We start from the raw sequence: 16,429 nt of genomic DNA on the forward strand, positions 1-16,429 counted from the left end.
CATCTGTCAAATACATAAATAAAATCTTAAAAAAAAAAAAAAGAAAGAAAGAAAGAAAAGAAAACTACACCAAGGTACACCACAATCAAATTGATTAAACTGGCGATACAGAGAAAAATCCTGAAAGTAGCCAGAGGGGAAAATGCCATTACAGAGGACGTCACTCGGCTTCCATAGTGGAAACTAGACACACTGAATAGCAACCCCCACCCTTCTTCCCTTTCCTCTAGCCCCTGGCAAGCATCATTCTACTCTCTGCTTCTATGGGTTTGACTATTTTAGATTCGTCCAGAAGTGGATTCATACATTATTTGCTCTTCTCTGATTGGGTAATTTCACTTAACATAAAATTCTCAAGGTTCATCCGTGTTGGCAGGATTTCCTTTCCTTTTATGACTGAAAAATATTCCTCTGTATGTATATATCACATCTCCTTTATCCATTCATCAATCAATGGATATTTAGGTTGTCTGTTTATTTATTTATTTACTTTTTTAAAAAGATTTTTATTTATTTATTTGACAGTCAGAGATCACAAGTAGGCAGAGAGACAGGCAGAGAGAGAGAGGAGGAAGCAGGCTCCCCGCTGAGCAGAGAGCCCAATGAGGGACTCAATCCCAGGACCCTGAAATCATGACCTGAGCAGAAGGCGGAGGCTTTAACTCACTGAGCCACCCAGGCACCCTTAGGTTGTCTATTTAAAAGTGATTTGCTTCTTTCTTCCGTGGTGGGAAGCTTTCAGCATACAAGTTCTGGGCCTGTGTTGGTAGATTTATAGTTACCTAAGTCGCTTTCCTGAGTGACTATAAATGGTATTGTGTTCTTGATTTTGATTTCCTAGGGTTCATTGCTAGCGTACGGAAAAAACAACACAACAAAAACTTTGGGTATGTTTAGTGACCTTGCTAAATTCATTTATTAGGAGGTTTTTCGTCGTTGTAGATTCCTTGGGAATCGGTTAAGATTTGTCACCTGCAAAATGGGCATAAACACCGTTGCCTGTTGCGTCGGTTTGTGAGCCTTAGGCGAGGTGAACGAGTTGACGCCTTTAGCATGGACAGGACAGAGAATATTTGCTCAAGAAATAATTTCCCTTCTCTCATCCCACCTCTGAAGGATCTACCTCTACCAAGGTGAACAGGCTGAGTCCATTCCTGTCCTCTTCCTCTCCCATCCTCTTGGCGCCTATTTCCCTAACCCACCTCCCTTCCGCTAGCCCCGCCCCCAAACCACGCCCCTCCCGACAGCCACGCCGCTGCCCCTCCCTCAGCTTTGCTCCCCCAACCAGCCCTGCGCTCTCGCTGCCTTTGTTCAGCGAGGCTGGAAACTCAGGGTGTAACTTCGTGGGATGGTGGCTAAGCCCACAAGCTTGGGGGACACATCGATGTCTTGGGGCAGCTGCGGGGACTTGAAGCGGAAGTTCTGCAAGATGTTGGTGAGGAAGAGAAAGAGCTCCATTCTAGCCAGGCCTTCTCCAAAACAGTAGCGCTTTCCTGAAGACACAGAAGAAGAGGGCTGGAGGTGAGACCTGCTCTCACTGCCCCTTGCCCCACTACCCTCCCCCATATGCTTTCTCCCAGGAATGAGGGGCTGGAAGAGCCTGGCCTGAGAGACTTTCAGAGACCTCTCTAATCCTCTCTGAGCATCAGTTTCCCTTGTGCATGGGATGGGGGTGAGCTAGCTGTAGCAAGGGGAAGTTTAGACGCCCCTCCCTCAGGGTGCACACTCTGATCTGGCTGCTGGCTCTCACCTCCAACTGAGGAACCTAAAGAATTTAAATGACGGTGGACAAATCTCTGACTCACTAAGGGCTTTGATTTCCCCCATCCCTGAGACAGGTGTGATCATCCTTATCCTTTTGCTGAAGCTCAAGTAGTTATAGGGGTTGCAGCTGAGGTCGATCACGGGAAGGACTTCCAAGCTGGAGAAAGACATCAGGCTGCTCCTTAGCGAGGGGAGCGGAGGAGAAGACAGCCCTGTTGGTGGGAGCGGTGGCTTAGCAGCAGACAGTGGTCTCTTACCAATGGAGAAGGGCACAAAAGCATCACTCTTCCTAAACTGCCCATTCTCATCCAGGAAGTGCTCTGGGTGGAAGTCTCGGGGCTTGGAGAAGAACTTGGGGTCCCTGAGCACGGAGCCCAGCATGGGGAACACTTCGGTGCCCTGGGGAGGAGGAGAGGGGGTATTTGATAAGGCAGAGTGGGGGCACAGTGTGCTGAAAATGCATGGAGGTTGGAGGGACGATTGGGGTGTCCTAGGTGATGAGGAAGGGAGGCGTGGGAGTGTGGGTCCATGGAGGGAAGAGCTTTGGGAGACAGGAGATTGTTGTGTCGGAGACAGGAAGCTATGCAGACATGGGGCTTATGTCTTGTGTGAAGGGAAGTTTGAAGGACACAGGTTCTGTGTCTCTTAGGACAGAACGTGTGGGGGATGTGCAGTTCATGTCTCCCATGGTGGGGGTGGAGAGGACATGGGGGTTCGTGCTTCCAGGTTTTAAAGACACTGGGTTTGTGCCTCTTAGGCGGGATGTTTGGGAGACATGAGACTCGTGTCCTTGAGGGAGGAGGTCTAGAATTGAAGTCATGTCTTTTGAGAGAGGACTTCTGGGGATATGGGGTTCATAATCCCTGTGGCAAGAGCTCTGGGAGAGCTACTGGAGTCAAGAAGCTCTGAGTGGGAAGGTTGAAGGGACATGGTGGTTGAGGAAGTGTTTGAGTGAGGCAGTGGGACAGCGGCTGGGAAGCTTCTAAGGGGGATGGGATGCTGGGCTCCAGGGAGCAGGTTGGAGGTCCCCATAGCAGGGACAGGAAAGTACCTTGGGGAGGAAGAACTCTCGAAACTTGGTGTCCTTGGTGACTCTGCGGGCCAGGCCCATGGGGATTATGTCTCCAAATCTTTGGATCTCGTGGATCACCGCCTCTGTGTAGGGCATCTTGGCCCTGTCCTCAAACTTGGGCTGACGGTTCTTGCCAATCACCCGGTCAATCTCCTCATGGAGTTTGGCTGTGGGAGGAGGGGGAACGTGTTTAGTGTTTAGGCATCTGGGGGTCTCCGGGTGGTGACGGTAGTCCAAATATGTATATCCATGTGTGACATGGGCATAGACCATTCAAGACAGACGTTGGCCATAAACATTGTTGAGGACAATGTCTTATTCACCCGGTCTCAACCTGTATGTGGTCTCACATACATTTGGCTCAGCACGGGAGCTATTTGTCCATCAGTTCACACATTTTTGGTATTTTAACAGCCAGTGAAACCCAATTAACAGTCAGCAGAATATCGCCTAGCATCTGGATGTCAGGGTATGGATGAGGTTCCAGGCATCTGGGAAGGGTGGGGACATTGCAGTGGGCTCAGAGGAAGTGGGGTGTGGCCACCAGGCCAGGGCCCCGTCTCCGTCTCCGCAGCCTTACCCTCCACGTGTGGATGTTTCATGAGCAGCAGGAAGCCATATCGCAGGGTTGTGCTGACCGTCTCAGTGCCCGCAAAGAAGAGGTTCAGGGTGGTCAGCACCAGGTTCTTCAAGTAGAACTCCGTGTTGGGGTTGTTCTGCTCCTGCAGGGAGAGGGCTTCAGGCCAGGCCCCCTCCCCTCAGCCCTCAGAGCCCTGCCTGGGTCTCTCCATCTGGGCGCACCTCTCTTAGGTCCAGACCAGGGGTGGGAAGAGAGAGCCTAGTTCTGCCAGGGCTTTGTTTAGGCGTCTGGCTCTGGCCAAATGCCCTTCCCACACTCTCTCCCTGGCTACCTCCCTGCCCTTTACGCATCAGGCCTGGTGTCACTGTTTTTTTTTTTTTTTTAGATTTTTTTTTTTTAAATTTATTTGACAGACAGATCACAAGTAGGCAGAGAGGCAGGCAGAGAGAGAGAGAGAGGAGGAAGCAGGCTCCCTGCTGAGCAGAGAGCCCGATGTGGGGCTCGATCCCAGGACCCTGGGATCATGACCTGAGCTGAAGGCAGAGGCTTTAACCCACTGAGCCACCCAGGTGCCCCCCTGGTGTCACTGTTTTAAGGGAGGACCCTTTAGAAGGAAAAGGACACTGACGATGAGTGCATGGTGTGGAAGCGTTGCCTTATGGTGCACACGCAGGTTCTGCCCGTGGCAAGCGCTGGTAGAAGGAGCAGCCCGGGTATCACACGTGAGATTGTGAGGCTGTCACAACGGGGGTGATCCCTGGTCTCCCCATCCCAGCTGGTTTCCCTCTGCCTGACTCTGGGACTGCCGCACTGGCCACTGGGCTGTACCTCCTGCATGCGGATGAGGAAGGAGTCGATGAAGTCCCTTGGGGAGTTGGGGTCCAGGGTGCGCTGGTTCTGCTCCACCTTCTTGGTTATGAAATCCTCCAGACCCTGCAGCTCCTTTAACGCCTGCTGCTGTGGCCCTGGCAGGTGTTTCATCACCGAATGAAACATTTCGCAGAGCTGAGGAAGGGTAAGAAGAATGGCCGTGAAGGATAGATGTTCGCAGGCAAGTCCTGTTGGGAGCGGGACCTTTCTTGGGGTAAGGAAGGAAGTGGGTTAAAGGCAGCTGTCCGGGTGTTTATGATTCATATGGGGCTTGATGGGAGGAGATACGTAAGTTTTCATGTGAATCACGCCTGAGGGCCCCTGTCCCAGAATGTAGGTGAGATGGACTGGGCTGCGTATCCCGGTTTCAGGTGTTCGGATGAGGCTGGATTGGAGAACACATGTAGGTGTTCAGATACTCAGGCAGGGTTCTGTTGGGGCCACATGTCTAGGTATTTAAGCAGTCATGTGGTCTCACAAATTTGAGACAATTGTGTAGATAGTTAGGGGATCTTAACTGGGAGCTTTTGTCCCTTTCTCCTCCTCCTTCTCCCTCTCCTCTTTTCTTTCTCCATCTTCTCATGAGGAGCTACTGTTGAGATATTCAGGTGTCTTTGGAAACTGAGTACTGGACACTGGTCTTGGGTTCTGATGCAGCTGTTGGGTTGTCTGAAAGTGAGGGCTGGTTTTGAGGGTACCCTACTAGAGGAAGATGAGAGTTTGGGACACCCGTCCATATGGAACACATGGGAAAGCAACTGGTGCATTGTAGCAGGGGTGTTATAGAGTAAGACTGGGACGGGTTACCTGCCCTATAGGGGTAGCTGTGAACTGGAAGCTTCCCAGCATCATACGCAGCAGGGACAGGAACTCTTTGTCCTCATAGTCAAAGCGGTCCCCAAAGACAATGGAGCTGATGACATTGGACACTGTTCGGCTCAGGAAGAAGGTGGGATCAATGAAGGCACCTGGGGAATGAGATAGGGTTGGGGAGAGACAGGATTTGGGGGAGCGTCAACTGGGCTGTCTCATGCCACCTTGAGGATTGGAGGAGGGCACTGGAGTGAGAACTCAGATGTCCAACACAAGACCCAGAGCCTGGAACCCTGATGTCTTCCCCCAAGCCAGTCCCCTTCCTGGAGGAGAAAGCCCTCTTAGAGCTGGTGTATCCCTCCTTCCTCATTCCCAGCCCCGCTTACCATGCGTGCCCCGGAGGGCCTCGATGAGGAAGCCTGCCTCCTCCTGGATGCGCTCCTCAATGCCCCGCTTGCCCATTCCGAAGTCCCGCAGCGTGGTGATGGAGAAGCGCCTGAGCTGCTTGGCGCGCTCCCCGTTGCTGAATGTCACCCCTAGGGAGGGAGCATAGGGTGTGGTGAGGCGGGGAGGGGCGGGGACAGAGGTGGACAGAGAGCAGGAGCAGAGAAGGATGGGTTGGGGAATGGGGTGGGGGGTGAGGGAGACGGAGAGACAAGTGAGGGTCAGAGAAACACTGAGAGAGATAGACTGGGTTGGAAGGAAAGATTCTGGAAAGAGGCAAGGACATGGGGACGGAGGACAGGGGTTCCAAGGCAGAAATCCCAGGAGCTCCCCTGGGACCCAGAGGAAGAAGAGGCATCCATGGGAGAGAATGGGAAGATGGGGCAAAAAGCAGGGGGAACAGGGTCGCAGACACCCTGAGCCAAGCTACAGAAGGCAAAGGAGAGGCCACAATAACCAGGGACAGGGACAGAGGAGAATAGGGGTAGAAGTCAGCCACAGGCTCGGGTGGGTGAGTCAGGAGAAGAGCAGTGGGGAAACTGAGGTCATCCGGTGTGCCTGGCCACGAGCCCTCACCCAGAGCTCCTCACCATAGCCTTTGAAGAGCCGGTCGAAGGTGGCCTGCCCGCCTCGCCCGCTGAACTCCTCAGCCTGGTCTATCAGAGCCTCCTTCACCGCCTCGTGTCCACACAGCACCACGATGCGCCGGGGTCCCAGGTGGACCGTGAACACCGGGCCATAGCGCTCACTGATCTGATGGAGGTGGGGGGCTTAGAGGCTGTGGCCCCCACTGGGAGCCGGCCTGTGCCCAGCCCTCACCTACTGCATGCCTTGCCCCCAGGTTCTGATACTCAAGGGGCTGGACATCCCAAGATCTGCTCTTTCTTGTCTGGGACCCTGCAGCCCAACCCACAGATTTCCACTCCCTGAAGACTCTGGTCCAACCTTGCCCAGCCCCTGCCATTCAGTCCCAGCTCAACCAGGCCAGCGCCCAGCCCCACCCCACTGCACCCATCCCGTGTCCTGACACCTTCATGAAAGAGTTGTACATCTGCTCTGTGTTCAGCTGCAGGTAGTTCCCGATGAAGGGCAATGGGGTGGGTCCCGGAGGAAGCTTCCCCCAGAGCTTCCTCTGCCTCCAGACAGACATCAAGACCATGATGGTGAGGCAGGCCAGCAAAGCCACGAGGAGCAGCCCTGAGGCCAGCATGGTGACCCTGGGATAGACGGTCAGATGGTGCTGGCTGGGGTGGTTTGCCTTTATATGACCTGGGAGAGAAGAGTGGACTTTGGTCTTATTTGTTAATTGTGCCATTTCATTTCCCAGCTATAGTCCCTGCCCACCCCCACTCCCAGACTCACAGTTGACCTTGGGACAAACCAGCAAGGCAAGAAGAGGAGATTTCAGGGATATTAACAGAGAGTGGGCCCTGGGAAGGGCCACCCTCAGTCTGTAGACTTGGCTGAAGCAGTAGACACATTCTGAACTTTAAGATTTTGGAAGATATGGATTCAGACTCCTGAGCTTTGGACTTGAGGTTAGAGTGGGAAGTGGCCCAAAAATTATGGATTAGGGCGTCTTTGGAGAAAAGAATTCAGAGATCTGGGTTTAAGAGTGTTGGAATGGGACAGCATGTATGGTCATAGATTTAGGATTTTTTTGCAGAGGAGGGATGTACAGTTAAAGGTCTTGGGAGGTGAGATCCCAGGGAGTGGACTTGGAGGTCTTGGGGTAAGGGAGGACCCCTAGCTGTGATGCGAGGTTCCCAGAAGAAGTATGCAGGACTCCAGCAGGATCAAAGGGTCAGCACTTCCCCCAGGCTTTGACCTACCTTTGCGTTGGGCACAGTGTCACTTCTGGTGCCCAGAATCCCCACTGGGACCTGAAAGCAAGGTCAGGATCGGTGTCATTGCCCTGCTGTGATTGGGAAAGGGGTAGAAGTCCAGAGCCACATTTAAGGGGAACCTTTCTTAGGAAAGAAGGGTAACTTGTGGTCTCCATGCCAGAGGCCCTGGGCAGGACTTGGAAACAGTAAGGACATCCACCCATATGGTGCCAAGAAGTCCTGACTGTCTCAAGGGCTGTAACTGACAGAGAGCCTCGCCAGTCCTACCCAGACCCCTGGGGGAGCTCACTAGCTTCACCATTTCCATTGTCGCTGTTGGTAGAAGTGCTACCATCAGTCCCCGTCTGGTGTGTGAGAGTACCAAGGACAGAGAACAGGCGGGCAGGGGCTCCTGTGTCTCCTGCTCTGCATGCTTGCGCCCCCGTTCTGGGGCTGGGTTTCCCACCAGTGGGAAGGGGGCACTCGAGAAGAGGAGGCAGAGTGTGAAGACTTGGGAGGTCCCTTTGGAGTGACTCCAGGCTTGGCAGGGCTGCTGGCAGCATCCAGATGGAGCGACGACAGGGAGAGGTTTGGGGAGACTCCTGAGTTGGGGAGAGCCAGGCCCTGGAGGCTGACAGTGAGAGAGAGGAAAGATGGTGGCCCTGCTGTCCTTCCCTCAGTCACCTTCTTCCTTAACAGTGAGGCGCTAGGCTTTGGTGAGCCCTAACTGAAGAGCCAGTGTGTGAATGTGACCCCACGGAACCCCTCTAGCAGGGACTCTCTCACAGCAACCCCCTTTCGCTGTTCAGAAGAGCAGGTCTCCCACGGCCACTTGCTACTAGCAGGTAGGAAGCTGGGACTTGAACCCTGTCCTCTCCTGCCGCCACTGACTGGCCTAGCCTGCCCTGAGGGCCAAGTGGAGTCCAAGTTTAGCAAGGAGTGATGTGGGATTGGCATTGGTGTTGGACACAGAGATACACTAGCAACTTCTGCCGTTGGCATCAGCTCACCCCCGTTAGACACTGGAATTGAAAGCAAGTGGACCCTGAACTTGATGCCAGGAGAACACTCACAGAGCCACTTCTGGCTGCAGGAGGGTCTGAGAGCAGGCCCCGGTGGCCACTGGGGCTGACGCCGTGTGGCTCTGAGGTTCGTCCCAGCGACTCTGACGTGAACACTATGTGGGTGCTGGACTGGTCTCCTGTGGGCCTGATCAGGGCCCTGATGGGCAGGAGGCAGCATCTGATGATTGGAAACCTGCCCCCACCCACTCAGATGCCAGTTCTGACTTAGGATGAGTGCAGGTGGGAGAGGATGGCACTCTCAAGACAGGCATGTTGCTCCAAGGGTTCTAGAGCTCTAAGCTGGATTCCTGCAGGGAGGGATCGAAAAGCAGAGAACAAGGCAGAGATAGGAGAGTTGTTAGTTGGTTTTTGTTTTGTTTGTTTTCATTGGCCAGGAATGTTTGTTGGTTTTAATGGGGGAAAAGGAGGGCCAGAATATTAGCACGAGCTTGGCACGCATCGATGCCCCTAATCCTAAGGACCAAGCTGCATAGCAATTAAGAGCCAGATTATGGCATGGATTGGAATCCTTTGTCCTTTCTTTGTTGTGGGACCTTGAACAGGTCACCTCACCTCTCTGAGCCTCCTGGGGCCAATGACAGGAGCTACCTCTTAGCTTATTATGGGAGGATCAGTGGGTTCATGGGTTTAAAGTGTCAACAAATAGTAGGTGTTCCTATTTAATCCTCAGGAAGAAGGACTTGAGTATGGGGTTCTCTACATCCTGTTCCGGATTTTACATTCTCTGGTCTAAAGTTTTGAATATTTTTCTTTGGGAAAAGAGGAAGGGAGAGAAAACCTTGTGGGAACCGGCCTCCCTGCCCTTCTTCTTCTTCTTTTTCTTCTTCTTTTTTTTTTTTTTAAAGATTTTATTTATTTGACAGAGAGATCACAAGTAGACAGAGAGAAAGGGGAAAGCAGGCTCCCTGCTGAGCAGAGAGCCAGATGCAGGGCTCCATCCCAGGACCCTTAGATCATGACCTGAACAGAAGGCAGAGGCTTAACCCACTGAGCCACTCAGGCCCCCCAACTGCCCTTCCTTCTTTGGTACAGCTGAGCCTTCCCCCCTGGAGTTGAGAATGGAACATGGAGCTTGGAGGCAGGCTTCTGGAGGGTCGGTGGAGTAGGCAGTAAGTGGGGAAGGTGGATCAGGGATAGACCCGCAGGCTGTCTGCCCCCACTCAAAGCACTTTGCCCATCGGCTGTGTCTCCCCTTGCATCTGACTGTCTTATTCTTTATTCTTTGTCTTCCCTGCAAGTCCGCCTGCCCTCCCGCCCTCTTGTGTGCTTCTGGGTCTTTCTGTTCCTGACAGTGTGTAAAGCGGGTTCTCCTAGATGCCTCTGTTGTGTATCTTCTTATTTATACGTCTGTCTACCTGTGTCATTCCGGGCACGTGCTTGGGACCTCTGCACATCTGAGCGCGTGTACGTGTCTGCGTGTCCATGTGGATATATGGATTTATGACACTCCCGTCTGTGGAGTGTTTGTGCGTAAGCGGGTCTCCATACCTGTTTGTGTCTAGACATGTCCTTCTGTGTGTGTGCGCAGGCCAGTGTGCCCGAATGCATGGCCATGTCTGTGTCTGTGGGCAACCGAGTACATGGTTTGGAGTACGCCTGTGGGAGGACGTCTGCGTGAGTGTCCGTGTGTCCGCCCTGACGTCTGACTGTGTCCACACGTGTCTGTTTGCAGGTCCTGCTAGGGCTGTGTGGATGGACGTTTTGTGTGTGTGTGTGCTGGCGTCGTGTGTAGGCACGTGGGTCACATTGTGTACACGTGGCTGCAATCTGCTGGTGCCTGTCTGTGTGTGCTCAGAGGCAGCCCTCGCCCAGCTCCACTTCCAGTCTTAAAAACACGAGTAATTCCCTATTGTCAGGGTGTTGTGTCCCTGGGCGTTCAAGGGTCACACCAGGCAGAAAAGGGCTGCATGGGACAGGTGTGTCCTGAGAGCATTCTGAGGTGGGTCAGCTCCTATCGGATCAAGGTGAACGTCCATTCCGAGAATTCCCTCCCACAGTGCCCCCAGCCTCCTAAGCCACTCAGCACATTTAAGACAGTCATCCTCCCAGGGCTGTCACCCCGCCACTCTGTTCCAGCCTTGTTGAGGGATGCTGAGGACACAGGGGTGACCCTGAGCCCTGCCCTCCTGAAGCCAGCACAGGGCTGGGGTGAGAAGGCGCTTGCAGAGGGCTGGGCTGGGGGAGCGGGGAGGGAGGCGCAGGTGTCTGTAGGGGCCCAGAAAGAGCCCCTGCTTCAGGCTTGTCAGTTCACACTGAGCCACTAGAGGGCCACGTAGGGGTTTTTCCAAGGCAGGATGGGGACAGTGGGGAGGGGAAATTCTGGGCAGAGGAATCTGAGTGCCAAGACAGGGGAGCATGGTCAGGTATCCTTAGGGTGAAAGGATCTGGGCCATGTGCACTGATGAGGCTGAAGCCATCAGCAGGAGTCAGACCTGCTGGACCTTGTGCGACTGGGCGGGGAGTGTGGACTCTGTCCTAGGATGATGGGGAGCCCCAGAGGGTCTTAGGCAGGGGAACAAGCCGGGCTGATTTATGTTTCGGAGAGCTTGTTGAGATTTATGGAGAAGAGGAGACTACAGGTCCAGAGCCACGGAAGTGGCTTTCATAGGCTCCAGGGGACAGAGGACGGGACCATGAGCAGAGAGAGGAGGCATGGGTTGGAGAAAGGGACAGAAGGAAGAACCAGTTCTTACCTGGTTATGTGCTAGCTGTGTGGGGTAAGGTGAGGGAGGGTCCCAGTGTGGGGTAGATGGCGGTGTCATTTATCGGTTGGGGACACAGATCAGAAGCAGGTTTGAGGAAGGAGATAATGAGTTCCATTTTGGACACTTTGGGAACTGGGCACAGTCCCTGCTTCTAGGGATTTCTCTGACCAGTGGGACAGCAGACCCAGATCAACTAAAGTCCTCAAGGACCTCACGAGTGCTCATTAGTAATTATGTGTCGTAGTACTAGTACTTGGGGCTGAGGGCTGGAAGGGCTTCCTAGAGTCAGTGTTGTTGGAGCTGGGTCTTGCAGGAGGAGTTCACAGGTGGGGGAGGAGCGGAGGGCAGGGCAGAGAGAGCCTCACAGGCCAGGCCCCTGCTCCCTGTGCCAACCTCATCAATCAGCTTGCTGGCCTCCACCTCCTCGCCTGACCCGAAACTCTCCACAAACCTGGCGCATGCCCGCAAGTGTGGCGGAAATCTATGACCTCTCCCAAATGAGAATGTTTGTTTTGTTTTGTTTTTTAGTTGATGTGAAGGGGCAGCTGGCTGGCTCCGTCAGGAGAGCATGCAACTCCTGATCTTGGGGTTGTGAGTTCAAGCTCCATGTTGAGTGTGGAGCTTAAAGCAATAAGTACGTAAATTTAAAAAAAAAAAAATCAAGGAATACTTATTTTAAAATTACCATTTTTAATGCAAACAGCTCATGGCATTTAGTACATTCCCAGAGTTGAGAAACCAACCACCTGTAACTAATTCCAAATCCTTCCCAGGTGAGAATCTTAGGTAAGCCTTCTTGGTTCAAATTTAAACGCTAGCCCTGCTGACAATGGTAGCATTCAGTGAGCTCATGATGTTACTGTGTGAAGTTTTTACAGGCATGATCTTGCTAAAATCCTCACAGCAAGCCAGTGAGGTCGGGTTGACCGTCCCCAGTTGCAGACGAGTGAAGCAAGGCCCAAGGAGCAGGGAGTGAGTTGTTTTGGGCTCCACAGCTGAGCAGGGTGGGACCTAGGCATGGCCTCGTGTTGTTGACTCTAGATTTCATGCTCTTAACCACCATGCTGGGTGGCCAAGTCCTCCCTTCTCTTTATGAGACATCAGAAAACTGTTCCTGATAATCCTGTGGTTCTTGTAAGCCTAAAACAGAAGATTCTGGTTATGATAAAGGAAATAAAAATAATACAGGTCTCTCCATGGGAGGGATGTTTGACCTTCTGTTATGTTTACATTCTTTGGAACTTTAAACCAAAGACTGGGCCAAGCATTGTCACCTCAGTGAAGTGGAAAGTGAGCAGAACAAGGGGTTTGGCCAGAGTGAAGTGTTGGTTTTCAGGTTTCAGAAGACAGCAAGGACCAGGGTGAGTGGCGGGAGGGGCAGGCCAAGGAGCAGAAGAAAGTCAAGGTTCTTTCTGTCTGATTGTTGGGACAGCGCATGCCCACCAGTGTGCCTTCTTGCAGGAGCAGCAGGGCAGGCCTTGGAGGAAAGAGAGGGAGAATGTTTGTCAGAAGACAGGGACAAAGGAGAAAGACTCCAAAAAGGAAGGGTTTTATGAGATGGTGGTGAGTCATATTCCAAAAGTACTCTGGGGAGTTTTTGACTCTGATAATGGTTGAGTAGCTCCTACCGGATCAAGCATCCTGAAAATAACAGCTATCGACTCAGAATAAAATCTTGAAAACAAAACAAAAACCTGATTCCCTGACATCACTGGAGAGTGGGTCAAAGCAGACAGATACTGAAGGAGGTCAAAAGGGAGTTTCCTGTTATTAAATCTTTTGGCCTGAAGGCAGGTGGAGACGATGCCTTGAGGATGGCTGAAACCCAAGCAGAAACTTTGTAAATTTTCGGAGTGAAGAAACAGAGGACAAAGAGCAGGGTGATTACAGTGTGTGGTGGTAGCCGCGATAGGGTCTCCAAAAGGTGAGAGCCAGAGTGGGGGAGTCCCAAATCTCTGTATAAACTCTGTCCCATTTTCTCACCTGTTGTTGAAGTACTTACGTGCTAGGAAACTCCATGTGGTGCTATGTAAGTCTACAACATTGAAAGATTTCAGAGCTGTCATTTGAGTTCAGCCAAGTTAACTGCTCCCTGAAACAAACAGAACAAGACAAATTGATATTCTTCAGTAGAACATTATAGAATCCAGAGTCTTTGCAATATGTTACTTGTCTTATCGAGGACAAAATCCAAAATAACTAGGCATATTAAAATACAGGAATATATAATCATACTCAAGAGAAAAGGCAATTGATGGAGATTGACCTGGGGATGCCCATAATGTTGGAATTTAGCTGAGACAGTTTAAAAGTACCTATTATGTCTGTGCTCCAGATGTCAAGTGGTATTCAGAAGCAAGAAGTATTGACCTACCTTCTGACTGTGAGACTCAAAGGAGGTAGTCAAATGTGTCCTCTTCATTGGAGAGAGTGTTAGGAAAGCTGTGCTCTTGAGGGAAGAGCTTATTTTGAATGAGATTAGGAAATAGAGAGTTTAGAGACACAGTTTATTTTTACACAGATGTTAATAGAATACCTACCATGTGCCGGCCACTGGGTCAGGTGTTGAGGATATAGCAATCAGCCAAACAGTCCAACATCTGACTCTCTGCAATTTACATTCTAAATGTGTCCAGGAATTTTGGTCAAAGGCATTCTGCTCAGGAATCTATTTGGGGAAAAGGACATGGAAGCAGAAAGAAAATAAATGGCGTATTGTAATGAACCAGCAGATAATAACAGCTGTATTTACTATTATTTTAGCTAATGATCATGGAATGCCATGTGCCAGGAAGTATGCTAAGTGATCTGCATGCAAGACCCTCACAGCTCTGTGAGATAGGCTATCTTATTATCTACAGCTTTCAAGTGAAGATGTTGAGGTCACCAACTCAAACGTTGCAGAGAAAAGACTAGAATTGAGGTATGTCTGTGCACGGAGCTTGATCTCTTAACCACTACACAATAGTCTACCGGGCAGGTGTTGGAAACATTAAGAGGAATAAGAACAGGCTGGTTCGAGTGAAATCTGTTCACATAAAGCTTAAATTACTAAGGCTACAAATATGGGAAAACTATAAAGAAGAGCAAGAGAATGATAAGTAGAAAATTCAGAATGGAAGCTGCTTCTCAGGAGAAGCAAGAGAAATGATTACAAAGAGACAGAGTGGATTCCTAAAGTTTTAATTTTTTAAAAGAGTTTATTTATTTATTTGACAGACAGAGATCACAAGTAGGCAGAGAGGCAGGCAGAGAGGGAGAGAGGAGGAAGCAGTTTCCCTGTTGAGCAGAGAGCCTGATGCAGGTCTCGATCCCAGGACTCAGGGATCATGATCTGAGCCGAAGACAGAGGCTTTAACCCACTGAGCCCCCCAGGCACCCTAAAGTTTTAATGTTTTATTTCCTAGGTGAAGTGGTGAATGTTCATTTTCTTGAAACAGTGGTTGTATAGTTTATCAGCATTAGTACATATGATGGGTGTAGCCAGTTGAATGGTGACCCTCAAAAGATATGTCTGTGTTCTGATACCCAGATCTTGTGATTGTTACCTGTTTGGAAGAAGGACATTGTGGGTGTAATTAATTTAAGGATCTTGAAACGAGGAGAACATTATAGATTATTTGAGTGTGCCATAAATCCAATGATGAGTTTCCTTATAATAGAAAGGCAGAGAAAGGGATGAGACAGACAGACTTGAAGACAGAGACACAGAGGAGGAGGCAAGGAGAAAACAGGTGTAGATTGGGGTGATGTGGCTAACAAGCCAGGGAATCCCATGGGTTGCAGGCAGCTGGCAGAAGCTAGGACAGAGGTTTATAATGCATTATGGCAGGCTTAAGTAACTCATACAAAAGTTTCACCAAAAAAAGTTACCATTTAAAAACTAGACAATAGGGGCACCTGGGTGGCTCAGTGCATTAAAGCCTGTGCCTTCGACTCAGGTCATGATCCCAGTGTTCTGGGATTGAGCCCCACATCAGGCTCTCTGCTTGGTGGTGAGCCTGCTTTCCCACCCCCCTCTCTCTCTGCCTGCCTCTCTGCCTGCTTATGATCTCTGTCTGTCAAATAAATGAATAAAATCTTTTTTTTTAAGGAGAAAAAAAATAAAATAAAAACTAGACAATAGGGCACCTGGGTGGCTCAGTTGGTTGAGCATCTACCTTCGGCTCAGGTCATGATCCCAGGGTCCTGGTATCGAGTTCCACATTGGGCTCCCTGCTCTGCAGGGACCCTGCTTCTCCCTCTGGCGCTCTCTCTCTCTGCCCCTCTCATAAATAAATAGATAGAGTCTTAAAGAATTAAAAAATTTCAAAAACTAGACCATAATAAATATATATAAGTAGTTGGAAAGCTCTGTTCTCTTTTACTTATTTATTTTTTAAATTTTTGTTAAATTTCTATTTTTTTAAGAGAGAGAGCATGTGCACAAGGTGGTTAAGGGCAGTGGGGGGATAAAGAGAATCCCAAGCAAGCTCCAGGCCTAGCAGGGCTTGATCCCACAAGCCCCAGATCAAGATCTGAGCCGAAATCAAGAGTTGGTGACTCCACCCACTGAGCCCCAGATGTTCCTCTTCTCTTTTGTTTTATTTTTTTTATTTTTTAAAAAAGATTTTATTTATTTATTTGACAGACAGAGGTCACAAGTAGGCAGAGAGGCAGGCTGAGAGAGAGGGGGAAGCAGGCTCCCCACTGAGCAGACAGCCTGATGCAGGGCTCGATTCCAGGACCGTGGAATCATGACTTGAGCCCAGGACCATGGAATCATGACCTGAACCGAAGGCAGAGGCTTTAACACACTGAGCCACCCAGGTGCCCCTTCTGTTTTGTTTTAAATTGAATGGCTTTATTACTTTTTTCCCCCTGATGTTAAAGTGATACACACTACTTATTAAAATTGTTGGAGGCCACAGCACGGTTGGAGTCGTGGATCAAACCAGGCCCTGACTTGCGTCTCCTTTAAAGTCCAGACGCCTTGATAAGGGGTTAAGGACAGGAAAGTTGAGTAACACTGAGAAAGGGTCTGTGCTATGCGTCATGCACTCACCTACGTGACTTCCCACACGTTCTCCCTACAGAAGGGAACAACGTGGTCAGGGTCTTAAATTCTTAGTTGGTCCTTGTTTTTCCTGTACTTCCCATAACCCACTCCCTGGTTGATTGTAACTTCTTGTATCAATAGTAGCTAATGCGTTGGTGGTATAGTGGTGAGCATAGCTGCCTTTCAATAGTAGCTAATGGCATTAGCCGTGACTACCTGGCATCATGAGATT

At 50.5% G+C, this 16,429-nt stretch overlaps 1 protein-coding gene and 1 long non-coding RNA gene across 2 annotated transcripts; both read right to left on the reverse strand.

Annotated features, from left to right (window-relative positions):
* Positions 1-879: 879 nt before the first annotated feature.
* LOC131818436 (cytochrome P450 2A13-like) lies at positions 880-6,773 on the reverse strand. Its single transcript, XM_059152909.1, has 9 exons — positions 6,574-6,773; positions 6,134-6,296; positions 5,486-5,635; positions 5,094-5,254; positions 4,245-4,421; positions 3,417-3,558; positions 2,816-3,003; positions 2,022-2,163; positions 880-1,493 (listed from the first exon to the last, which is right to left on the reverse strand). The coding sequence occupies exons 1-9, from the start codon at positions 6,751-6,753 to the stop codon at positions 1,312-1,314; spliced, it is 1,485 nt and encodes a 494-aa protein (XP_059008892.1). The 5' UTR covers positions 6,754-6,773; the 3' UTR covers positions 880-1,311.
* A 5,056-nt stretch (positions 6,774-11,829) lies between these two features.
* On the reverse strand, positions 11,830-13,395 carry LOC131818039 (uncharacterized). Its single transcript, XR_009348671.1, has 2 exons — positions 13,162-13,395; positions 11,830-12,636 (listed from the first exon to the last, which is right to left on the reverse strand). It is a non-coding gene; the product is annotated as an uncharacterized LOC131818039 (long non-coding RNA).
* Between the last annotated feature and the right edge of the window lie 3,034 nt (positions 13,396-16,429).

The sequence above is a fragment of the Mustela lutreola genome, chromosome 16 (genome assembly GCF_030435805.1).
Source record: "Mustela lutreola isolate mMusLut2 chromosome 16, mMusLut2.pri, whole genome shotgun sequence".
Classification (NCBI taxonomy): domain Eukaryota; kingdom Metazoa; phylum Chordata; class Mammalia; order Carnivora; family Mustelidae; genus Mustela; species Mustela lutreola.

Excerpts from the sequence above, each read along its gene's own strand:
- LOC131818436 (XM_059152909.1), bottom strand. The coding sequence starts at position 6,753 with ATGCTGGCCTCAGGGCTGCTCCTCGTGGCTTTGCTGGCCTGCCTCACC. Across the intron at positions 5,636-6,133 it reads CCGGCTCTTCAAAGGCTATG|GGGTGACATTCAGCAACGGG; the intron begins GTGAGGAGCTCT and ends CTCCCTCCCTAG. Across the intron at positions 5,255-5,485 it reads GGCCCTCCGGGGCACGCATG|GTGCCTTCATTGATCCCACC; the intron begins GTAAGCGGGGCT and ends CTCATTCCCCAG.